This window comes from Miscanthus floridulus, chromosome 6 (genome assembly GCF_019320115.1).
Source record: "Miscanthus floridulus cultivar M001 chromosome 6, ASM1932011v1, whole genome shotgun sequence".
Classification (NCBI taxonomy): Eukaryota; Viridiplantae; Streptophyta; class Magnoliopsida; order Poales; family Poaceae; genus Miscanthus; species Miscanthus floridulus.
The window spans coordinates 99,543,466-99,569,483 of record NC_089585.1 but is presented as its reverse complement, the minus strand read 5'-3'; the positions used below and the strand labels follow the sequence as shown (position 1 = coordinate 99,569,483).

Sequence of the window (26,018 nt, the reverse complement as noted above, 5' to 3'; positions counted from 1 at the left end):
TGTGTCTTGGTCCTCCAAGAAACAAAATAGTGTGGCTTTGTCCACCGCCGAAGCGGAATACATTGCCGCGGGTGCTTGTTGTGCACAAATATTATACATGAAACAAACTTTACTAGACTATGGAGTAGTTCTAGAGAAAGTACCTCTTTTGTGTGACAACAAAAGTGCGGTAAAACTTGCAAATAATCTGGTTCAACACTCTCGCACCAAGCATATAGATATCCGCCATCACTTTCTAAGAGATCATGTAGCTAAAAATGATATATCACTAGAAGGTGTAAGATCCGAAGATCAATTAGCGGATATCTTCACTAAACCGCTAGATGAAGCTACATTTTGTAGATTGCGGAACGAGCTCAATGTACTTGATTTTAGTAACTTCACAAAAAATTAAGCTTGTGTTGTCCCTTGCATTCATTGTAATATACAACATGTTTAATTTGTGGAAATGCATATAGGGCTTGTCTAACATGGTTAAGATAACCGCCGAAAAGCGTGTGAAGAAGCTTAACCTTGGATCAAACTTGACAAGCAACTAGATTTACTTACAAGCATTACATATGCATGATTGTTGTTTTGTCATTTTGTTCCATTTGCCCTCTTGTTGCCTATTTTCTTAAAAAGAATTATAGCCTAAGGCAAAATACTTTGAAAAATATGAGGGTTTGAGAGAGGTCACTCACATCAGTCCCAATTGGTGTTTATTTGGATCTTATTTAAGTTGGGACTTGATTGGGAACAGGCAGCGCGAAGGAAGGTTGAAGGTTTGCTTGAAAAGGTGCACCGGACGCTGCACCGGACGCTGCTGTCCAGCGTCCGGTCAGTTCATAGGAGGTGAACTGCTGCTGAAGGAGTGACCGGACGCTACGTCTGAGCGTCCGGTCAGAAAAGGTTCAGCGTCCGGTCGATCGGAGGAAGATCAAATTATACTGACCGGACCCTGCCTGCGCCCGGTCATGGACCACCGGACGCGTCCGGTCCCGATTCCAGAGGATTTGGACCTCTCTGGAATCGACCGAACGCTGGGTGGTAGCGTCCGGTCGCTACCACCAGAGCGTCCGGTCAGTGGATCTCGCGCGTCTTAATGACTCTTTTCCCATTTCCTTTTCTGTCGCGTTTTGGGGGTTATTTATCCGAACCTTGTCTTCTTCCTTGATCTAAGCCCGAGCCGCCGCCGTGCCCTAGCCCAAGCCACCAAGCCGCGCTGCCGCTGCCTTGCCGAGCCGCCGCACGGTTGCGCCGCCGCCTCCTCATGCCTCACCTCGTGCCCACGCCTCCGTGCCCCTGCCCAGTCGCGCCGTAGCCTCCCCGTGCCCTGCAGCCGCCTTGCGCCATGGCCTAGCGCGCCACCAAGCCCCGCGGCTCATCCCACGCGCCACCACGCCTGCTCAGCTCCTCGCCGGCCTCCTCACACCCTAGCTCGTCGTTCCATCGGTGCCAAGGCTGAAAATCTTCGCCAAGTGCTCTTGCCCTATCCTCCCATTGTTTGGGCGTTTGACCTAACCCTAGCCCGGTTCCGAGGATCCCCCACGTGATATCTTATCTCTTCTCAGATCGCTGTTCGTAAGCGAGTCGGTTCCGTTGTGTTTCGTCTGGCAGTTGGCAGTTAACTTGGAGCCAAGCTCGCGAGTAAGGATCGAGGCCAAGCCTCGTAAGCGGCAGTTTGACAGTTGATCTTCATCAGCGGCAGTTCACCATCTTGTCAGATGGCTCGCACCAAGAATGTTGGTGGTGGCCTAGGTGATGATGATAGGAGGCCCCCGCCTCGCCAGCCAGCCAGATCTAAAGGCAAGTCAACCAAGCAGGTAACATCCAAGAAGCGGAAGTACCCCGACACAGAGACAGCTAGAGCAGCAGCTGTTGCAGAGGCCGCAGAGCGTGCCGAGAGAGGTGGCACCCGCAGCGGAGTTGTCATTGTAGATCAGCCAGTTTCACCCGCAGTCAGAGCTGCGATTGAGGAGGTTGAACGTCGTCACAGTAGTCCAGCTGGGACTGCCACGCTTGCAGGACGACGGGTTGCCATTGAGGAGGGTCCGTCAGCACAGCAGCAGCCTCCACCAGCAGAGCCTCAGCCAGCCCAGGAGACTCAGGAGAGTCAGGAGACCGAGCCGGCACCTCAGCTACGCCGCTCGAGTCGTACCAGTGCTGCAGTTCCACCGAGGCCAGCTACACAGCGCAGGGGTTCACGCCCTCCGCCCAGACCACAGGGTCCGCCTCCAGTGGTTCACCTTGACTTGAGGGCCGCTACAGCCAGGCAGGTTCAGCAGCTGCGGTTTGTTGAGTTTGAGGTTTGGTTTCCTCCGAGGAGGGATGAGAGAGCAGCTGAGGGGTTCTACACGCCACTGCAGGAGGATTTCTACAATGCATATGTCAACAGTGGGGCAGTGTTCAGATCACAGAGGGTCTGTCAGATAGAGTCCATTGTGGCAGCAGTCGGAGAGGGGATTCGGCAATATTTGTCATATTTGCCAGGACTGTCAGATCTAATTGGATAGACAGGGATATATGTATCTTCTTGGGTTTGTCAGTTTTATGCCTCGCTCTACATCAATCCTCATCACAGATTCATTCACTTTGCCTTCAACGGCAAAGACTATAGAGTGACGAGTAGCAGGACTAGAGAGATACTGAGACTACAGGAGCAGCCTATAAGGATGCATGAGGTTTGCTATGGACATCAGGAGCCTCCCAAGTGTCCTCATGGAGGGTTGGTGCCCCCTATAGACTTAGTGCGCCATTGCTTCAAGGAGCCATTTGGTGAGGGGTCGAGCAGGAACCCCAGTGACTTGACTCCTACAGCGAGGATACTGGAGGCCATCATCAGGAGGACATTGCTTCCCAGGTTGGGATACAAGGAGGGCCTAACTCGCTTACAGCTCTAGCTTCTCAATGCCATTATGCAGATGACAGTGTTTGACATCTGGGACCTCTTTCTTTCAGAGATGGAGGATACTATAGCTGAGGGATTCAAGGGTCGTAGGCAGCTTCCCTATGCTCACTGGATCACGTTTCTCATCCATAGAGTTGTGATTGATAAGCCCCCTGGCATGATGGATGAGTATACAGGTGCCACTACGGAATTCCCAGCTTACAACCTGTCACAGAGGATCAGACACGCCACTCCTCTGGCACCTAGACAGCCTAGCCGTCGTCCCGACGTGCCAGAGTCCGCAGCTCAGCAGGACGAGATCATCAGAGGGATTGCAGCCACTAAGGAGGCAGAGCTAGAGGCACAGCAGGAGGTGAGTGAGTACAGTGACAGCTCCGACGACGACTACCAGCCTATACCTCAGATGCCTCCACGCAGACACGATGCAGAGGCAGGTAGCTCCAGTTCTGCTCCACCTGCTCCACAAACAGACCCCGCTCTCATTGCTATTCTTGAGCGAATGTAGCAGGATCAGACACGACACGCACAGGAGACAGCTACGAACTTCGCACAGTTTCAGGCTCGTCAGGACGAGTTTCAGCGGTAGCAGTAGCTCCTTCAGCACCAGCAGTTACTTATGCAGCAGCAGCTCATGGGATTCATGCAGCATGTAGTGACAGCCATTGGGATCCCACTGCCACAGACTTCGCCCTAGCTTGCACAGCCTCCTACCACTTCGACGACTCCAGCAGTACAGCCTATCGGGCTTCAGAGTCAGGGACAGCCTCCAGCTCAGTTTCCTTCACCTCCTGTACAGGTGTCCCAGTGGTTAGCCTCACCTGGTGTAGCCCCGCAGTTCACTCCTTATCACACGGGTTTCTCACCAGAGCAGACGTCCTCACTATTCGTGCCTGAGTCGTTAGTCTCCAGGAGTCTTGGAGCATCATTCAGTGAGTTGACCGGCATGCCTACTCCGCCTCACATGCATACTGCCGGTCCGTCTACAGCAGCTCCAGCTATCATGACTACTCAGAGGCTCCCCTCGTCTGTCGCCTCGTCAGATCCTACGACAGACATACTTGTAGCGTCACAGGCAGCACCAGCTCAGACCCAGACCGCTTCAGTGACACTTCCTGCTTCAGAGGGTTAGTCAGTTCAGAGCTCAGGGTCAGATGATGATGGCGCCCAGTTCCATCTTGCTCCACGTACTTCAGCGCCCAACTCGTTCGCTGCAGCCCCACCGACCGACCCTTAGGTTTTGGTGTTTGACGCCAAAAGGGGAGAGGGTTTGAGTATGTAGACATAGGGGGAGCGAGTTTCAGGGGGAGCTAGTTATCTAGTATTAGCTTATTATATACATTTGAAGTTTTATTTGTGTGATACACTATTACTTATGCATTCGTGTGTTTACTTTCATGCATACTATTATATATATGTGATAGTGCTATCTATGTGATTGTGATATTTGACATGTGTGATTCCTACTTTGCTTTATCTATATGTCATATCACTTGTGGAATGCTTATTTGCTTTTGCTTCCGCGTTTATACTTCGAAGCAAATGAGCCTTGTTATTAGTACTCATGCTTAATTCATATTCTTTGAGTACATTGTGTTGGCTTGGCTCATATAAGCGTGACTAACTCTTTTGTTCTTATTGACAAAAGCTTATATGAACCAAGCCCGTCAAAAACCTCACTCCATAACATACTCGAGGTGGTATTGTCATCAATCACCAAAAAGGGGGAGATTGAAAGCATCTAGGCCCCTAGTTGGATTTTGGTGATTAATGTCAATACAAGATTACTATGACTAATGTGTGTTTTGCAGAGACAATTAAGTTAGGTCATGGTAATGAAGATCGATTGGGCAATCGAGGTTGTCATGCCCCTACGATGGAAATCGTTTTGGTTTTCAAAGGTTGGACGACAAGGTTAAGGATAACTAGTTCTAAGTGTCGATTGGAGTTGGAGAGACACTTAGAGTAGTTTAGGACTTTGCTTTTCCTTTGGCCGTACTATGAAGGGGGGTATGAACGGGTAGCTTGACCTAGTTAAGTCTAGTGAGTTAGGTGTGGTGCACACTTGTTAAAACTAGCTCTAGGTAGCTCCTATGAATGCCTAAGATCTTTTGGAGCAAACTTCATTCACATATGTTCGGAAGTTGGAAGTGAATGGAGGGTCAAACACTGACCGGACGCTGGCTCCGGTGCGACCGGACGCTGGCCGTAGGGTCCGGTCAGTTCATTTGACCAAGGGGATCAAGTCTAGTGTGACCGGACGCTGGGAGGTCATGTGACTGGACGCTGAGGGCCAGCGTCCGGTCGACTCCAGTAAGGGTCCAGACTTGGGAAAGAGTGACCGGACGCGTCCGGTCAGTGTGACCGGACCCTGAGTATCCAGCGTCCGGTCGTTTACAGTAAGCATCCAAGAGCGACCGGACGCGTCCGGTCAGTACTGACCGGACCCTGACAGCGTCCGGTCATCACTTGAAAACTGGTTCGCGGGTTGAACTGACCGGAGCGTCCGGTCATCACGACCGGAGCGTCCGGTCATTCCGCAGAAGCTCATAACGGTTCGTTTTTTAGGCTGGCTTATAAATAGAAGCTCCACTCATGAGTGGAGTATCTTTTGCTCATTCCAACAGCTGAGAAACACGTTTGTGAGTGCCAAGAAGAGCAAGGTCCTAGTGAGGTGTTTGTGGTTTGAGAATCCAAGAGAGTAGCCTCACTAGCAAATCAAGAGTAGCAAAGTGTGCATCCATCTTCTCATTAGGCTTCGTGTGGTCAAGTGAGAGTTCATGCTTGTTACTCTTGGTGATCGCCATCACCTAGACGGCTTGGTGGTGATTGGGAGTTTGGTGTTCACCCGACGGAGCTTGTGGGTGACCCAACTCAAGTTGTGAGCGGCTTTGGGTGATTCGCCGCGACGGAGTGTCAAAGAATCAACCCGTAGAGAGCACTTGATCCTTGCGCGGATCAAGGGGGAGCTACACCCTTGCACGGGTGCTCCAACGAGGACTAGTGGGGAGTGGCGACTCTCCGATACCTCGGCAAAACATCGCCGCGTTCCTTTCTCTCTCTATTTACTTTGAGCACTTACTTTGAGCATTTACTTTGAGCAATTCAATACTTGTTTTTACTTCCATAAGAATTGCTTGCTAGAGTAAGTTTGGAACTTAGGTTGAGAGGTTGTTGTGCATTAGTTTGATATAAACACTTTTCTAGGCACAAGGGGTTAATTGGGCTATCCGTAGGATTTGATTATTGCAAGAAAATTTAGAATTAGCCCAATTCACCCCCCCCTCTTGGGCATCTTGATCCTTTCACCGTCTATGCCTGGGTGTGTGCGAGCGTGAAAGTAAGTCTGTCCTCCCATACGTGTTCGTCTATCTCGTGCGCTCGGGCTCTTCTAGAAACGGCCTCAATCCCTCCCTTTTATAGTTGAAGGGGGGACAGGGGTGATACATGTGTTAGCTATGCGGCGTCATGCGAACAGAGGCGGTATGTCCGAGCCCTGTAGCCTGTTACTGTGGCGGCATGGTTGATGGAGTGGTCCTACCCTTGGAGTGCTGGAGCAACGTGCCGGTCACATCCGATCCTATGCGACGTGGGAGCTCCAGTGATGGCTTGACGCAGGGCCTAGCAAGCGACGTGTTGGTTGCTGTGCGTTGACTGCGTGAAGAGCCGAGGCTCAGTTGGTGCTGAGGCCAAGCCATCGTGGGGGGGGGGGGCTCAGCGGGCACGAATCCCAAGGTTACCGAGGCCCCGAAGTAGACTGCTGAGGCGTGGAGGGAGCAGTTGGTCCTGTACATTGATTCCGAGGCTATAGTAACCCGGACTTGACTCCACACGCCGCGATGTTCCTGGAGCAAGGGTTAGGTAGCACAGCGCAGTACGAGCGCCGGTCGTGGGCACAGTATCGAGCACAACGACTGGTAACCCCTGCCCTGTCCCATCCTAGATGGCATGGCTTCGATATGACTAGCGTCTCGTCGGCTACACCGTTGTGTCGAGCCATCATTCGGCTGATATCGCGGGAGCGGTTGAACACGCTGGTCGGACGTGACATCTTATTAGAGAAGTTGGTCGAGGCGGAGGCGACGGGGTTGTTTTGCCGAGCTGGCCTTGAGTTGAGGCGGAGAATCGGCGTCTCATCCGAGGCTGTATGCGCGGGGCCTTGAGCGAGATGGAGAATCGGTCTTCCAGCCGAGGCCTTTCGTGCGAGGCCTCGAGCTAGGCGGAAATCGGTAGATCGTCCGAGGCCTTTCGTGCGAGGCCCCGAGCGAGACGGAGATTTGGTAGGCCGTCCAAGGCCTCTCGTGTGAGGCCCCGAGCGAGGCGGAGAATAGGTGGCCTCGGACATGGCCGGGGTTTAGCCAATAGTAGTCTCTTGGCTTTGATTTTAACGGGGTCTAAGTGATTTTTTTCGATTGTGGCTTAGGCGACCCCTTCTCGTGGTACCCGACAGTAGCCCCCGAGCCTCAGGGAGAGTGTGAGCGCTCTCCTTGAGGTTTTAACGAGACTCAGCTCGCAGTAGTTTCTAGCAAGATGGTGTTTCGTACTTGAGGCCTCGGTGGGTGCGCGTGAGCGCACCCACTAGGTGTAGCCCCCGAGGCCCTGGAGGAGTGGAATTATTCCTCCAGGGGCTTTTCTTACGTCGTGAGAGGGGTTTTATTGCGTTTGCCGAGCCTATGAGTGCGAGTTCGTGTCGCTGAGCCTCGGTAAGGTTGCAGAAAGAGCCCCCTAGTCTCTACACGGAGCGAGAGGGCCATCAGAGGTTCTCCTAGCTTTTTGTGTGGCCCTCACGCATCCTTTTCGTTTGGAAGGAGGGGTGGAGGGTGCCATGCTACCCTCGGTGGGCGCAAGCAGTGACACCTCTGATGAGCTATTATTAGGTAAGTCCGAGTAGAGGCCCATGCCCCGTTCGATAGGGGTCGGCTAGCGGTCCAGAGACGCACTCCAAGAGTACCAGAGGGCTTCTCTAGTGGGTGCTAGGGCCATTCGATGAGCCCTGATGGCTCAGTGTCTCCCTACGGTGGGATCCCATTCGGAGACCTCCCTGACGGTCTCGGACACAACTTAGGGCATCCTAAGCGATCGTTTGCTCAGGCCTTGGCCATGCATGGGCTCGCCCATAGTTGTCCCTGACTCTACTGCCCTAAGGTGGCTGTTGAAACCCTCGGGGGCCTAGCCTTCGAACCCCTAGACCGTAACGGGCTTAATGCCCTTTATCGCGCTTTTTCGAGCCTTTGAGTGCGAGCTCGGGTCGCTTGTCTTCGTCCTGGGTGCAAGAAGAGCCCCCGAGCCTCCACACGGAGCGAGAGGGCGGTCGGGGGTTCCTTTGACTTTTTATGCGACCCTCGTGCATCCTTTTTGTTCGGACGGAGGGGTTGTTCGCCGAGCCCCTTTGAGTGCGAGCCTAGGTCGCTGGGTCTCGGTGAAGTTGTAGGAAGAGGCCCCTAACCTCTGCATGGAGCGAGAGGGCCGTCAGGGGTTCCCCTGGCTTTTTGTGTGACCCTCACGCGTCCTTTCTGTTCAGACGGAGGGATTGTTTGCCGGGCCCCCTCGAGTGCAAGCCTGGGTCACTGGGTCTCTAGGTCTCAACAAGGTTGCAGGAAGAGCCCCCTAGCCTCTGCACAGAGCGAGAGGGCTGTTAGGAGTTCCCCTAGCTTTTTGTGTGACCCTCGTGCATCCTTTTTGTTCAGAAGGAGGGGTTGTTTGCCGAGCCTCCTCGAGTGCGAGCCTGGGTCACTCGGTCTTGGCAAGGTTGCAGGAAAAGCCCCCTAGCCTCTACACGAAGCGAGAGGGCCATCAAGGGTTCCCCTAGCTTTTTGTACGACCCTTGCGCATCCTTTTCGTTCGAAAGGAGGGGTGGAATATGCTAGGCTACCCTCGATGGGCGTGAGCAGTGGCACTTTCGGTGAGCTGTTATCGGGTAAGTCCGAGTGAAGGCCCGTGCCCCATTCGATAGGGGTTGGCTAGCGGTCCGGAGACGCACTCCAAGAGTACCAGAGGGTTTCTCTAGTGGGTGCCGAGGCCATTCGATGGGCCCTGGTGGCTCGGTGCCTCCTTATGGTAGGATCCCATTCGGAGACTTCCCTGCTGGTCTCAGACACGACTTAGGGTGTCCTAAGCATTTCGCTTGCTTGGGCCTCAGCCCCATATGGGCTCGTTCATAGTCGTCCCTAACTCTATTGACCTGAGGCGGCTGTCGAAACCTTTGGAGGCCCAGCCTTTGAACCCCTAGACCGTAACGGGCTCGGCGCCTAGTTCCTTCTTCTAAAAGGAATCGTGTGACGATATTCCCTCCCCATTGACTTGACAACAGTAGGCGTGCCTTTTGAGGCGATTTTCTTGGGGAGGTGAAACGGCGCCTGCCGCTGCAGCGGTCGGATGCGACATTGTGTTAGTGGATGGAGCATAACTATTCACACAATTAATGAGGAAAAGGTGGGTACATGGGCGGTTAAATCGGATCTGGATTAACTGTGCCGGATCTGAGGGAAACTTTCCCGATTTCGTCGCCCACCCATTTTGCTTCCTTCCTGCATAAATACGCAACAAGCCTCACCCCTCCCCTCCTTACCTTGCCTGCATTCACCTTTGCCGCCCTCGAGCTGTTGCTTGGAACAGAGAGCTCTAGGGAGAAGGACGAGGTAGAGAGAGCGAGAGAGGCTCACCGCCGTAGTCGTATTCTCCATCGCACCCATGGCCAGCGCCATTGTCATTAAGGCGGACCCTTGGGGTTAGTCTGACGTATCTATGGAGATGCTCTAGTCACTCATCGACGACGGCCTTCTCCATCCGGTTACCGACCCCAATAGGCCGGAGTGGATTGCTCCGTCGGGCGAGCCGGAGCCGAGGCCACGCGACAGCTACATTGTGAGCTTCATATCCTTTCAAGAGCGCGGCCTCGGCCTGCCAGCAGACCAGTTCATGCGGGCGCTCCTGCACTACTACGGCATGGAGCTCCACAACTTCAACCCCAACTACATCGCGTAGGCGGCCATCTTCGTTGTCGTCTGCGAGGGGTATCTGGGGATTGCTCCCCACTGGGAGCTGTGGCTCTACCTCTTCCGGGCGAGGCATACCACCAAGCCGACGGGCACATCGGGCACGAGGAAGGCGGTGAGGGACGGTGGCTGCACTCTCCAAGTGCGCCAGGACCGTCAGCACCTTTACATCCTAGCCCAGCTCGTGTCAACCAATCGCCGCTGGTACACCAGTTGGTTCTATCTCCGCAACGACGATGGTGGACTTCCCCCCTACACTGGGTGGATCGTGGAGAGCTATCCGGAGAAGTGGAAGTATGGCGTCCTGAAGGAGGATCAGCCCAAGCTGTAGCCGCTCCTAGAGGGGCTAGAGAGGCTACGGAGCGGCTGCCTTACGGCGGCTATGGTCGTGGCTGCCTTCCACCACTAGAGGGTGCTGCCGCTGATGGCTCGGCGGTGGCTCCTGTTCGAGAAGAGACCGGATGAGCCGATCGAGGGCATCCAGATGTCTGCCTCAGCCCTCTCCGATGAGGAGATTCTTCGTCGGGTGAGGGAGATGGTGGAGGTGAAGCTGAGGACCGGTGGCCTGACCCCCATTGTGAAGCGCCCATTGCGGGGGTACCTCTCCCTGGTAAGTCATGCGCCGCTGCAGCCCCCAAGGCCTCCCCATTCCTCCCCATTTCCTATTCCCTTACCCATGTTCATCGTTCCTATAGGGGATGAGGGATGTGCGAGCCTCCCCGCCGCCCATTCCTGAGGACGCAGCACGGCGGGCGGTGAATCGGGCGCACGCCAAGGCGCAGAAGAGGTGGAAGGACGCCAAGGAGGCAAAGCATATGAGGAAGATCCTTGCGCGCAAGGGACTGGAGAAGCGCCACCGGCAACAGAGGCAGGACGGTCTCCCGATGGAGTTGTCTCCATCGCCGTCACTGTCGATGGATGCTTCGGATGGAGATGACGAGAGCGAGAGGGGGTGGGGTCCCCTAGACCATCTCCCTGATGTTAGGGAGACGGTGCCCGGGGCATCGGCGAGCAGCTCGGCGCTCCTAGGAGGAGGAGGAGAGGATGCCTTGGGGCCGGCGATCACCTGCCCCAGGGCCGAGGCCAACACGCCCAAGGCATGGGCGTTGGGGAAACATGCCATCAGCTCGGTGGGCTCGATGGTGGAGGTGGAGCAGGTGGCGGCGGGGGTGACGCAACTGCCCCCGTAGAGGACCGAGGGGTGCTGGAGTCCGGCGAGGGCCGGCTGGCACTAATAGATCCGAAGGTCATGCCACCGCCGCCGCCACCGCTGTTGCAGAGGTGGGTCACAGTGCCGAAGCGGTTGCACCCCCGCTCGAGGTGAGTGTTTTTTTAGCGGAGTTCGCATCGTTTCCCTCTCGCTTTATGGTCATATGCTAACCAAGTGGGTGTTTTGCCTTCAGCCAGAAGCATAAGGTGGAGGTGTCTGCCCTGGCGCTGCTTAAGTCGCTCAAGGTGAGCATGGGCTTCACCGCTCATCAGGTGGTGGCGGCGTAGGCCGCTGCACAGCATGACGGGGCATCGGCGAGGGTCGACCCAAAGGAGCTGGTCACCTAGGGGGAGGTTATTGGGGTGGCCACAGAGCGAGCGGGGGAGGAAACGCTTATGCCCCACGAGGCCAAGACCCATGTGTCGGATGGGGCCGAGGTGCCCCTAGTTGCCGAGGCCACCGAGGGCGAGACAGAGCCCCCCCTCGAACTTTCGAGGCCAAGACAATGGAGGCCAGGGCGCCTAGGACCGTCGAGGCCGATGTTGCGGGGACCAGAGCCCCCAAGACCACCGAGGCTGGGGTGGCGGGGACCGGTGCCCCCAAGACCGCCAAGGCTGGGGTGGCGGGAGCCGGTGGCCCAGGAAGTGGAGGTGGAGGCGGGGCAAGCCTTAATGCCGCCGCTAGTCCAAGGCCCGCAGGCGTTGCAGGAGAGCGCCCGAGAAGTGGAGGTTCATTCGATCTCCTTCGATGATACTTCTCGGGCGAAGGAGGTGGTCGATGCTGAGGTGGCTGGCACTATGGAGCAGTCGGCTCTGACCTTGGGCAAGGGAAGCTTGGCCCTCGTGCAGGTACGACCCAAGCCTCGTGGGTGGGATCACCCACGTGTCCTATGGCAGAGCCAGGACGACCCTGAGGGGAGCCTCTGTTCGCCCTCAAGGACATGACCAAGGGGGGCGCTGGGACACCTTCGAGCAATACCACCAGCTGGCGAAGCGATCACTATGGACAGCGCTGTCCATCGTGGCCGACGATTTGCCTGGGGTCGCCTAGGTTCGTGCCTTCTTTTCTCATGTGGTGTCATCTTTTTCCAAGTTTTCTCATAGTGAATGACCCCCGTTTTGCCTATCTAGGAGCTCAAGACCCGGTCCCTCAGGAAGTCATTGTTCCTCCAATGGGAGAGGGACGTCTGGGACTAGCTCCAGCGGCAGAAGGGCTTGCTCGCTGATGCCAACGAGCTTCTATCGACGCGGAGCACAGAGGTGGAGGACCTCCACCTCTGCTATGCCGATATGAAGGCCGAGGCAGCCATGGCTCAGGAGCAGGTCACCCCTTTGGTGACGTGGGTCAAGGAGCTGGAGGAGGAGCTGACCCGGGTGGCCGGTGATTGGGATGCCTTTTGGTCTTGAGCTGAAGAAGCGACGACCTTAGCTAAGGCCTTCGCTGGGCAGCTAGGTGCAGAGCAGGGTACGCACCTGCTGATGAAAGGCTCCCTGGCAGAGGCCCTTAAGGTGGCCGAGGCCTCCTAGACTGAGGCTATGGTCTGGAAGGGAAAGGTCGAGGGTGAGTCCTATTCCCCTTGTTTTATTTGTTTTTCCTGTGTTTGACTCCCAACTCCCTGGTGTGATGCAGAGCTGAAGAAAGAGGCTTCTAGGGCGACCGAGGCTTCTTGAGTCGAGGTCCAGGGCTGGAAGGAGAAAGCCGAGGCCTCTTAGGTCAAGGCCTAGCGCTGGAAGGAGAAAGCCAAGGCCTCCCGGGTCGAGGCCCAGCACTGGGAGGAGAAAGCCGAGGGTGAGTTCTATAGGCCTCCACCCCCGTTTGGCTTGTTTTCCTTTGCGCTCAACCCCATTTCATTTCCTTTGGCACAGAGTTGGAGAAGGAGGTCACGCGGGCAGCCGAGGCCTCTGTCGTAGTGCAGGCGGTGCTTGAGGCCGAGATCAGGGAGCATGACGCGCTGAAGAGTGCCGCCCATACCATGTGCGAGTCCCTTGAGGTTAAGGGGGCCTAGTCGGGTAGCTCCCTTAAGAGCCGCTTTGTCGCGTTGAGCGGCCAAGTGCACGAGCGACTCCGGGGGGCGCTGCACGCAGGCGTCAAGTGTGCCCTGGCCGTCATCTCCTCGCACTATGCTAGTGTCGACCTCGAGACCATCAGCGATGGCTATGTCTTGCCCGAGGCCGATGAGGAGGCCGACGAGGAGGTCGCGAAGCTAATGGAGGCAGCTGAGGGCCCCGGCACGGCGTTGGCCAAGCTATTTGAAGAGGAGATGGTCCCTCCTCCGCCGTCCACCGATGCTGGAGACCCTGAGCCCTGAACTGGGCCCAAGAGGCCATGTAAATAAATTATGGATTATGTTACAGTATCATATTGCTGGTGGCCTGTCGAGGCCTTTTTGAAATACTTATGCGTCTACGCTTCTTAATCGTTTTTCTTTATTGTATTTCTGAGCCTCTACCCTCTGTCTTGTTTCTGAGCATATCACTTGCAAACGACTTCCTCAGAGCCTAAGCTGTCCCTAGGGTGAAAAGGTGGTGAGGGAGTGCCATAGCTCGGAGGCATAGGCCGTCTCGCGACTTGGCCGGCCTTTTGGCCCTGAGATAGACTTTCGGTCCTTATGTCTTTTACAATTGACTTGTCAAAGCATGATAGAGAGTTTAGTGTAGAATTTTTTTTCGAAAAATGACTAAAAAATAGTGCGTGGGACTTCGGGGGGAGTCCCCCCTTCTAGCCCCCGAGGGAGGCTCAGTTCTGCGGAGACAGAGCAGTGTCTCCCTAATGGAGTTATCATATCACTGAGGCCCTTGATGGGCCCAGGGGTTTCTCGAAAGATTAGAACAACTAAAGAACGTTTCTTAATTGTTTTTCGAGAAATAATATATACAATGCTTGGAAATTTAAGGGTAAAAGCGACGTAGCTGTTCTATGTTCCAAGCGTTGGTGAGGATTTTGCCTTTCTCGTTGGCTAGCTTGTAGGTCCCAGGCTTCAGTACTTGGGCGACGATGTATGGTCCTTCCCACAGCGGGGTTAGCTTGTGGCGGCCCTTGTTGCTCTGCCTTAGCCTCAGCACTAGGTCGCCCACCTTCAGGTCTCGGCTTCGAATGCACCGGGCTTGATAGCATCACAGGGCTTGCTGGTACTTGGCCGAATGTAGAAGCGCAATGTCTCAGGCTTCCTCTAGTTGGTCGAGGGCGTCTTAGCGGGTGGTGCGGTTGCTTTGCTCGTTGTAGGCCTGTAGCCTCGGGGAACCATATTCCAAGTCAGTGGGGAGGACGGCCTCAGCTCCATAGACTAGGAAGAACAGTGTGAACCCCATGGCTTGGCTTGGAGTGTTCCTCGGGCTCTAGATGATCGATGGGAGTTCGGCAAGCCATTTCTTGCCAAACTTCTTCAACCGGTTGTATATTCTTGGCTTGAGGCCTTGTAGGATCATGCCGTTGGCACGTTCTACTTGGTCGTTTGTCCTAGGGTGTCCTACGGCCGACCAGGCCACACAGATGTGGTGGTCATTGTAGAATATCAGGAATTTTTGGCTGGTGAATTGTGTCCCATTGTCGGTGATGATAGTGTTTGGAACCCCAAACCTGTGGATGATATCGGTGAAGAACAACACCGCTTGCTCGGACTTGATTCGATTGATCGGACGAGCCTCGATCCACTTAGAGAACTTGTCGATTGCTACCAGCAAATGGGTGTAGCCCCCGGGGGCCTTCTATAGAGGCCCAACCATGTCAAGCCCCCACATGGTGAATGGCCATGTGATAGGGATGGTTTGGAGGGCTTGAGCCAGGAGATGCGTTTGCCGTGCGTAGTACTGGCATCCCTCGTAGGAGCGTACGAGCTTGGTGGCATCAGCAATCGCTATTGGCCAGTAGAACCCTTGGCAAAAGGCGTTTCTGATGAGCGCTCGAGGTGCCACATGGTGCCCGCAGGCTCCCATGTGCAAGTCCCAAAGTAGGGCTTGACCTGCCTCGGTAGTGATGCATCATTGGAGGACGCTAGATGGCCTTCACCTGTACAATTTGCCGTTGTTGAGAACGTAAGTCTTGGCTCACCGAGCAAGCCACCGAGCTTTGGTCCTATCAACAGGAAGCTCTCCTTGGATGAGGCAATCAAGGAATGGGACTCGCTAGTCTGTGCCCTGGTAGGCTTTGGGAGGCTCCGTGTTGACTTCCATGACCTCGGGCTTGGCCGAAGGAGTCTCGGCGATAGAGGGGGCCCCAAGCCCTACGGGGGGCTCGACCGCTAGGCCCTCTTCCGCCACTGAGGCATAGTCAATGGAAGGTTTGTGGAGGTCTTTGGCGAAGATGTTCAGGGGAACTGGGGCCCACGTCGACGCCATCTTTGCCAGTTCGTCCGCAGCCTCATTGAATTTGCGCACAATGTGGTTGAGTTCAAAACCATTGAACTTGTCTTCAAGGCAACGTACCTGCTTGCAGTACACCTCCATTTTGGGGTCATGGCAGTTCGACTCCTTCATCACTTGATCAACAACGAGATGTGAATTACCCCATACGTCGACACGCCGTACTCCAAGTTCGACGACAATCTGCAAGCCATTGACGAGGGCTTCATACTCGGCTGCATTGTTGGAGGCGACGAAGTGGAGCCAAATCATGTAACGCATGTGTACTCCAAGGGGTGAGATGAAGAGCAGACCCGTGTCTGCCCTGGTCTTCATCAGGGACCCATCGAAGTACATAGTCCAGTATTCTGCCTGGACTTGGGTAGGTGGCAATTGGGTGTCGGTCCACTCTACCATGAAATTGGCCAAGACCTAAGATTTGATTGCTTTCCGAGGCACAAAGGACAGAGCCTCCCCCAAAAGTTTGACGGACCACTTGGCTATCCTACCCGAGGCCTCCCAGTTATGGATTATCTCCCCCAGGGAGAAAGACGACACCACGGTTACCAGGTAGGATTCGAAGTAGTGACGCAGCTTGCGTCAAGCCAAGACTACGGCGTAGACCAGTTTCTGGATGTGGGGGTAGTGTGTTTTGGTCTCGAAGAGTACTTCACTAATGAAGTAGATAGGTCATTGGATGGGTAGAGCATGTCCCTCTTCCTGCCTCTCGACTACTACGGCCGCACTGACCACTTGGGTTGTTGCGGCGACGTAGAGTAAGAGAGCCTTGCCCTTGGCTGGCGGTACTAGGATGGAAGGATTGGTGAGCAATGCCTTGAGTTTGGCGAGGGCTTCTTTGGCCTCGGGAGTCCAAGAAAAGCATTCTAATTTCCTCAAGAGGCGGTACAGAGGCAAGCCTTTTTCACCAAGGCACGAGATGAAGCGGCTCAGGGCCGCAAGGCATCCCATAACCCTCTATACTCCCTTGAGGTCTTGGATCAGCCCCATGTTGGTCACGGCCAAGACCTTCTCTGGGTTGGCTTCGATGCTGCGTTCCGAGACTATGAATCCTAAAAGCATGCCTCGGGGGACCCTGAAGACACACTTTTTGGGGTTAAGCTTGATGCCCTTTTCCCTGAGGCATCTGAAGGCTATTTCTAAGTCGCTGACAAGATCACTAGCCATCCTGGACTTGACCATGATGTCATCCATGTAGGCCTCGATGGTCTTCCCGATGTGCTCGCCAAAGACATGGGTCATGCACTGCTGGTATGTGGCCCCTACGTTTCTGAGGCCGAATGGCATAGTCACGTAGCAGTACATGCCAAATGGTGTGATGAAAGAAGTCATGAACTGATCGGACTCTTTCATCTTGATCTGATGGTAACCGGAATATGCATCAAGGAAGGATAGGGTTTCACATCCCGTAGTGGAGTCGATGATTTGGTCAATTCAGGGTAATGGGAAAGGGACTTTTGAACATGCTTTGTTTAGACCGGTGTAGTCTACACACATTCTACACTTCCCATTTTTCTTCTTAACTAATACGGGTGGGATACTTCTTTGATGAATCCAGCCACCAAAAGCTTCTGCACCTCCTCACCGATGGCCCTACGCTTTTCCTCATCAAATTAGCGCAGGCGCTGCTTCACCGGCCTAGAGCCAGCCCAGATGTCTAAGGCATGCTCAGCGACCTCCCTCGGTATGCTCGGCATGTCCAAGGGACTCCATACGAACATGTCGGCATTTGCGCGGAGAAAGTCGACGAGCACAGCTTTCTATTTGATGTCAAGGGTGGCACTGATCCTCAGCGCCCGATCGTCGGGGTAGGTGGGGTCGACTGGGACAAGCTTGACGGCCTCCGTGGGCTCAAAAGTCCCAGCGCGATGCTTGGAGTCAGGCACCTCGCTACTGAGTTGGTCGAGGTTGACGATGAGGGTCTCAGCCTCTACGATAGCCTTGGCATACTCGATGCACTCGACATCGCAATCGTATGCATGCTTGTACATGGACTTGATAGTGATGACGCCGTTGGGGCCTGGCATCTTGAGCTTGAGGTACATGTAGTTAGGGACTGCCATGAACTTGGCGTAGCACGGCCGCCCTAGGATGGCGTGGTAAGTTCCCTTGAACCCAACCACCTCGAAGGTGAGGACCTCCTTGTGGTAGTTGGAAGGAGTACTGAAGCAGACGGGCAGGTTGACACGCCCGAGGGGCCGCGTGTGTTTCCCTGGCATAATGCCATGGAAAGGCACGGCGCCACCCTAGAGCTACGACTGGTCGAGCTCCAGGAGCTCTAGGGTGTTGGCATAGAGGATGTTGAGGCCGCTGCCTCCGTCCATCAATACCTTAGTGAGCCAGGTGTTGCCGATAATGGGGTCGAAGATAAGTGGGTACTGCCCGGGGTTTGGGACATAATCGGGATGGTCGTCTCGGTCAAAGGTGATTACCTCCCGAGACTAGTTGAGGTATTGGGGAGCGACCACCTTCACCAAGAAGACCTCCCAGTGCTCCCTCTTCTGCTGGCATGCCGTGAGGCACGCTGAAGGCCCGCCGAAGATCATGAAGGCGTTGTGCATCTTAGGGAATCCGTCGTCCTTGTCGTCGTCCTTGTCACTGGCGCCCCTCCTCTTAGCATCATCATTGGGGAGCCCAAGCTTGGCGTAGTAATGCTGGAGCATGGTGCATTCTTCGAGGGCATGCTTCACCGGGCCCTGGTGGTAAGGGCAGGGTTTCTTAAGCATATCGTCGAAGAGCCCGAGGCCTCTAGGGCCTTAGGGATTTTTGCGTTCTGCGACCGTGACTAGGTTAGCCTCGAGGACTTCTTGCTTCCCCTAGCAACCCTTCTTCTTTTTCTTGGAGAGGTGGGGGGCTGAGGCCCTAGGAGCCTCGTCCCTCCTCTTCCCCTTGGCGTCGTTGTCAGGGAAGATGGCCCCAACGGCCTCTTCGCCCGAGGCAAAGTTGGTGGCGATGTCAAGGAGTGCGGCCGCCGAGGTTGGCACGTTCCGACCTAATTCTCAGACCAAGTCTCGGCAGGCGGTGCCGAAGAGGAAAGCCTGGACGATTTCCGAGTCACCAACGCTTGGCAACTCAGTGCATTTCTTAGAGAAGCACCGGATGAAGTCTCGGAGAGACTCGTCCGGGTCCTGGCGACAACTTTTGAGGTCCCAGGAGTTCCCAAGGTGCATGTATGTGCCCTAAAAGTTCTCGATGAAGACCCTTACCAAGTCACGCCAGTCGTGGATCTATGAGAGAGGGAGATGTTCAAGCCAGGCTCGCGCCGAGTCTGATAGGAACAACGGGAGGTTGCGGATGATGAGCAGGTCATCATCCATGCCACCTAGCTGACAAGCCAGGCGGTAATCGGCCAACCAAAGTTCAGGCTTAGTTTCATCGCTGTACTTCGTGAGGTTGGCTGGTTGCTGAAACCGGGCCGAGAAATGAGCAACGCGGATAGCTCTGCTAAAAACTCAAGGGCCAGATGGCTCAGAAGAAGGACTGTGGTCCTTCCCACTATCGTAGCGGCCACCCCCCGTGTGGATGGTAGCCTTAGGCGGCCCCCTCATTGTCGTGGTGCTGTCGCCTACTGATCACCTCGTGGTCGCCCTACGCCTTATGTCGGTTGCCGAGGCGGTCGAGCAGCAAGGGGCCCCTATTGATTGTCGGTGCCCAAGTGGGCTCGGGATGGACCGAGGCCTCCCTATCCTACCAAGGCAGTGCCATGGGAAGGTCCGAGGTGGCTCCGCACCGTTGGGAGGTAGAACTCTCGGCCTGCTGCACCATGACGGTCTCGAGGAGATCCCGGAGCTCACCACGGACCCATCGCCCCTCTGTGGTAGAGGGCTCGGGCATCGTTCGGACTAGCATCGCCATAGCCGCGACGTTCTAGCTAGCACGATTGAAGATTGGGGGCTGCTCACCCCCTTCATCGTCATTGATGCGGTGGTGGACATCACAGGCCCTCTGCTGGGCTCCTCCGCCATCACCGTGACCCTACTGCTCCTGCTCAAGAGTGTCTTAGAGCTGCTGCAAAAGGAGTCGGTCTTGCTCGACCTTGGCCTAAAGCTCACGGAGCTGCTCCAGGTCCGAGCGTCGAAGTTGTCCGGGGCAAGGTTCTCATTCTGCACTGTCGGTGGGACAACGTGTGAAGGTGTAGCATCGCCTGCTCCCTGGCGAAGCGGGGTATAGTTGCCTACCCCCTCGTCCTCATCGTCCGTGCTCGGCATCCTGAGTCCAACGTGGAAGCACTCACGAGTGGGATCATAAGTGCCTTCATCGTCAGAGTCGGAGTAGCCGAAGCAGTAGTCGCTCGCAGCCAGGAAGCGGCGCATGGCTTTAGGGTCACGAAGTCTGGAGAAGTCCGCTCTGGCCTACACCTCGTCCTCCTTCGAGGAGTCAGCGTGGGTGTGAGTCAAAGTCGTGGTGCCGAAGTCAAGAGCGAAGCGTTGGTGGCGTCCTGAGGGCTCTGTGTGAGCAGAAGCGTAGGCAAAAGCATAGGTGGCGGCGGCATTTCTCAACCCAAAGGGGTACAGGGATGGTGCCATCGCCAGGCTTTGCTCCGCCGAAGTCGACCCCTCAGGAGGTGGCAGGGCAGAGCTTGATGATGGGGCATCGTCGTGCGCCACTGGCGTCTTTCCCTTGTCTAGGCTCAGGCTAGATAGGTCCCCAACCAGGTACCTTGTGCCAACAGCTGGGCGTGAGATACTGGTGGAGCGCGGCACATCGCCCCGAGCTTGCGTGGTGTCGGGGTGGTCCTGCCCGTGACGCGCTTGGCAAGCGCGACGGGAGCGGCCGCCCGGGCACCGTCTGTGCCTGGGCTGCTGGGGCGTGACGTCGTCGATGGTCAGCGAGACTCTGGGTAAGAGGAGTACCATATCGTACTCATGTCCTAGAGACATGAACTCTAGGCTCCCGAACCAGATCACCGTGCCAAGACGCAGTGGCCATACAGGGTCTGCCATCTGGGACTCGTTAGGATGATGAAGCTGACACATAGGTTCCCCTACCTGGCGCGCCAACTGTCGGTGTTTTGGACCGGTGGGCCCTCAACCAACTAGTAAAAATATACTGCGTACCCCTAATCCCGGATGGTGATGCAAAGAGACATAAGGTTTATACTGGTTCAGGCAATGGGTGCCCTACGTCCAGTTTGAGAGATCGATCTTGTATTTCTTGCATCGAAATGCTCGTAGTAGGGGATTACAAGGAGGACGAGAGAGGGAGCTAGTCCCGGGTCTCTGCGTGGAGCGGCGTGGATTGCTTGAGATGTTGATCCCAGGCAGCGGGAGAGCGTACGCGTTACAGAGTGTCGAGCGTGTGTTCGTCTACCTCGTGAACCCGTCTATGCCTAGGTATGTGCGAGCGTGAGAGTAAGTTTGTCCTCCCATACATTTTTGTTTGTCTCGTGCGCTCGAGCTCTTATAGAAACGGCCCCGATCCCTCCCTTTTATAGTTGAAGGGGGGACAGAGGTGATATATGTGTTAGCTACGTGGCGTCGTGCGAACAGAGGTGGCATGTCCGAGCCCTGTAGCCTGTTACTGTGGCGGCATGGTTGATGGAGTGGTCCTGCCCTTGGAGTGCTGGAGCAACGCGCCGGTCACATCTGATCCTGTGCGACGTGGGAGCTCCAATGATGGCTTGACGCAGGGCCTGGCAAGCGACGTGCTGGTTGTTGTGCGTTGACTGCGTGAAGAGCCGAGGCTCAGTTGGTGCCGAGGACGAGCCGTCGTGGGGGGGGGGGCTCGGCGAGCGCGAATCCCGAGGTTGCCGAGGCCCCAAAGTAGACTGCCGAGGCGTGGAGGGAGCAGTTGGGCATGTACACTAATTCCGAGGCTATAGTAACTCGGACTTGATTCCGCATGCCGCGATGTTCCTAGAGCAGGGGTTAGGTAGCACAGCGCAGTACGGGGCGCCGGTCGTGGGCACAGTACCGAGCACAGCGACCGGTAGCCCCTGCCCTATCCTGTCCTGGATGGCATGGCTTCGATGTGACTGGCGTCTCGTCGGCTACTCCGCTGTGTCGAGTCGTCGTTCGGCTGATATCGCGGGAGCGGTTGAATGCGCCGGTCGGACATGATATTTTGTCAGAGAAGTTGGTCGAGGCAGAGGCGACGGGGTGTTTTGCCGAGCCGACCTTGAGTTGAGGCAGAGAATCGGCGTCTCGTCCGAGGCTATACGCGCGGGGCCTCGAGCGAGACAGAGAATCGGTCCCCCAGCCGAGGCCTTTCGCGCGAGGCCTCGAGCGAGGCGGAAAATCGGTAGATCGTTCGAGGCCTTTTGTGCGAGACCCCGAGCGAGACGGAGATTCGGTAGGCCATCCAAGGCCTCTCGTGCGAGGTCCCGAGTGAGGCGGAGAATAGGTGGCCTCGGACATGGCCGGAGTTTAGCCAATAGTTGTCTCTTGGCTTTGATTTTGACGGGGTCTAAGTGATTTTTTTGATTGTGGCTTAGGGGACCCCTTCTCGTGGTACCCGACAAGTAGTATTAAGTTGTTTTGTTTTGTCGTACTAGTATCAACAACAACAACAACAACAAAGTATTTAAGTTCCAAACAAGTTGAGATATGCTAGAGTTAAAACTCAGCAGAAACAATTAAGGTGATGTGAATAGTTGTTTTTCAAACACTCATACCTAAGGCTAAGGCTAAGTCTTCGGGTATATTCCATCCTTTCAAATCTCCTTTTATTGTCTCTACCTAAATCAACTTTATGGTAGTAATATAAATACAGAATTTTATAATAGTAATAACAAGCACCGCAGCTTCGGTTAGTGCCTGTTTAGTTTCCAAAATTTTATAAAAAATTTCAAGATTTTCCGTCACATCAAATATTTGGACGCGTGCATGAAGCATTAAATATAAATAAAAAATAAAACTAATTACACAGTTTAGACAAAATTCACGAGACGGATCTTTTAAGCCTAATTAAACTATAATTAAACACTAATTCTTAAATAACAACAAAAATACTAAAATACTATTTTCTAAAAAATTTCACCAACTAAACGAGGTCTTAGTTTTGCCTGCATTTCCGTAGGGGAGTGGCAGAGTGATTCGCGTCACTTGGCAGTGGTAGAAAAGAGCAGGCTGGCGAGGGTCACAAGCGTCATTCGTCCAAGAGAGACAGCAGACCAGCCACAGGCACAGCCATAGACATTGGAAGCTGTGGGTCTGCCTGGGACAAAGCGCCCAGCCTTGCAGCCTTTCCTGTGCCGGGCATCAAAGGCGTGTTTAGGTTGCGAAATTTTTAGCGAAATAATATCGTAGTATTTTTGTTGTTATTTAATAATTAGTATTTAATCATAGTCTAATTAGGTTTAAAAGATTCGTCTCGTAAATTTTATCTAAACTGTATAATTAGTTTTATTTTTATTTATATTTAATGCTTTATATATGCGTCAAAAATTCGATATGACAAAAAATTTTAAAAATTTTTAGGAACTAATCACTACCCAAATTTTTCAAGAGCGAGATTGCAGTCCTCAGCACTGTACAAGTGGTTGGCCGACAGTCCTTGCGACATTAATTGCATGGCCTTCTCGCTCCTGCTACTATCGGGCTGCGTTTAGTTCGGCCGGAACTGGTATTTGCATAGTATTTAATGTAACGGTAAATATTGTAGTAATTTTATTTGTATTTATGAATTATTGTCTAAATATTGACTAATTAGGTTTAAAAGATTTGTCTCGTAAAGTTTAACTAAACTGTATAATTAGTTTTTGATTTCATCTATATTTAGTACTTCATACATATACCGCAAGTTTGATGTGATAAGGAATATTCTTTTTGCATAGTATCAAAGTTGGAAGTCTGAAGAACTAAACAAGGGTTCAATATAAGTACAGTAGCAGACTAGCAGTAGCGTACAACAGCAGTGTAGTGGATGGAGACATGCAGTACTGGTGCACTTTTGCTGCCTGTTCGCTTGTTGGTTTCAACCAGCCCAAACCAGCCAGTCAACAGTGTTTTTCTCTCATAATAAACCAGCACCAGCCAGCCCAAACCAGCCAAAAAACTAACCAGCGAATAGGCCATTGAATGTATTCTCGGAGCTAGAATATATGACATCGAGCTCAGCATCAAGATCTATGGTATTAAGATCGACGTCATATATTCTGACACTTAGGTACTAGTCACGTCAACACCAGAATCCAAATCTGTGCCGCCGAAACGTGTTAGTTTGATGTTAGAATTCATGGCGCCGATCGACCTAAAGATACGTTTAAGTCTCTAAGTAGGCTAAACGTAATTTTTTTTAAAAAAAAACTAAATTATAAAAAATTGGGACGTCGCAGACTCGCTGAGTCCGCTGATACAAGCAGGCAGGCCCCTCCTCAACCCCGCGCGGAGGGCCTACCACTACCAAAGCGAGGCTTAACAGCCTGTTCGTTATCATAGATTATTTACTGACTGATGTAACGTGAGAGAAAAATAAATTATAATCGACGACGTAGACGAAGAAGCGAACAGTCTGTAAAACATCTCTTGAACAAGGCCTCGTTTAGGCCTTGTTTAGATCCCACTCAAAATCTAAAATTTTTCGTCACATCAAATCTTGTGACATATATATAGAGTATTAAATGTAGATAAAAAGAATAACTAATTGCACAGTTTATCTATAATTAGCGAGACGAATCTTTTAAGCCTAAATAATCCATAATTGAATAATTTTTGTCAAATACAAACGAAAGTGCTATAGTAGCCAAAACCCAAAAATTTTCGCATCTAAACGGGGCCTTAGTTTGTAAAATTTTTGGTGAAATGGTACTGTAGTATTTTCATTGTTATTTGGCAATTAGTGTCTAATCATAACCTAATTAGACTTAAAAGATTCATCTCGTGAATTTCGTCTAAACTGTATAATTAGTTTTATTTTTTATTTATATTTAATGCTTCATGTATACGTTAAAGATTTGATGGGACGAAAAATCTAAAAAATTTTACAAAATGGAGCGAAACCGGAACCTGCCCGCCGTCCACCAACCAAAACTGCGCGCCAGAAATTCGTGAGACCTGAACAGAGCTGCCAGCTTCCCCAGCTGCCATGCTTTCCCTGAGCCACCACGACCGAGGCCTCCTCCTCCTCCTACTCGCCGCGGCCGTCGCGTCGCGCGGCGATGACGACACGTACGCCGTCTCCACGTGCCGGTCTCGGCCGTACCTCTGCGGCGGCGTGAACATCAGCTACCCGTTCTACCTCGCCAGCGACGACGCCAAGGCGGTCCCGGACCACGACGGCGAGTCCTACTGCGGCTACCCGGGCCTCGCCGTCATCTGCGACGGCGCCAACAACAAGCCCGTCCTGAAGCTCGGCGACGACAACTACACGGTCTCGGGCATCGACTACGCCAACCTGATCGTCTCGCTCGCCGACGCGGACGCCGCGGGCGCGGGCAACGGCGGATGCCCCGTCGTGGACCACAACGTGACCATCACACCGCCCGTCCGGCTGTCCCTTATTCTCCACAGCGTCGACTACCTCTTCTTCTTCGTCGGCTGCTCCTTCGGTCCGGAGGCCGAGCCCGCTCCCAAACCGCCGAAGCCGCCGACCATCAAGCCCATCACCTGTGGAGACATGGACAAACCGGCCTCCATGACGTTGGTGCTCCCGCGCGGCGAGGTGCCTCCCGGCGACTGGTCGAGCGCGTGCCGGCAGATATTCGAAGTGCCGGTGCTCAAGAGCTCCATGCCGCCCGACGCTCAGGACCCGGTGTGGAGGAAGGACGGGTACGGCAAGGCCCTCCGCGCGGGGTTCCAACTGGGCTGGGACCGGAGCTCCGGCGGTCCGTGCGGCCAATGCGAGCAGTCCAGAGGCAAGTGCGGGTACAACCGCGCCGGCGAGTTCCTGGGCTGCCTCTGCGCCGACGGCGGCAGTTGCAGTAAGCTCTCTGCTGACTCCTCCGCTCTGTCTTGGGCTCTTGGCCCGGTACGTAACAGCCATGCTTTCACCGTCCAAATCGCCATAGAAATGGTCGAGCCATTAGCCTTCGATGGCGTGCATTCATTCTATCAGGCGTCATTACTACCTGCATAATTACACACCATATCGCTGCTGATAATCCATGGTTTCCTCTGCACGCTAACGCTTTCTTCTCTGTCCGGAGAAAACACTGTCGTGTTAGAAATACAGACAGACACTATCAAATATCTGGGTGTGAAACGAACCAGAGCTTAAAGCGCGTCAGTCCAATTAGTCCGGGCTCTGCTGCTCAGTAACCCGTCCTCTCTCGATAGAGATGTGTCATAGACTCATAGATAGCTTGAAAGCACCGCTCCGATCCGATGGCGCAACGGCACCTCGCGGCTTGTTTTCCAGTGTCTTCCAATACCACGCCTGTGTGTCTTTCTATTGAGGCTTCGCTTCGCTTCACACTAAAGTGAGTCTCAAGATTAGGTTCCTATTGACAAAACAAAAAACGAAGAACCCGAAGCTCTTAAATTTTCGGGAGAATCCAAGACAATGAACAAGGTGGATTTGTCTAGGACACTATGAATTCGCTAAAATAGGCTCTCATCAGTCATCACCAGTCCCATTACGAATCCACTATTTGGCTAAGCTTTCAACATTTCGCCGGCATGCCATCTTAGACT

At 53.8% G+C, this 26,018-nt stretch overlaps 1 protein-coding gene across 3 annotated transcripts in view; it reads left to right on the top strand.

The window, feature by feature from the left end:
* The window catches only part of LOC136456415 (LEAF RUST 10 DISEASE-RESISTANCE LOCUS RECEPTOR-LIKE PROTEIN KINASE-like 2.1), a 40,352-nt gene that overhangs the window by 11,712 nt on the left and 2,622 nt on the right, over positions 1-26,018 (top strand). For 2 of the 3 annotated variants that reach the window (XM_066456277.1, XM_066456275.1), the window contains exon 1: positions 24,403-25,306. The exons of the other annotated variant lie outside the window; for it this stretch is intronic. In XM_066456277.1, the coding sequence (XP_066312374.1) occupies positions 24,472-25,306 (835 nt within the window). In that variant the 5' untranslated portion in view covers positions 24,403-24,471. Of the gene's footprint in view, positions 1-24,402; positions 25,307-26,018 lie in introns of those variants that run through there. 3 annotated transcript variants of the gene reach the window in all.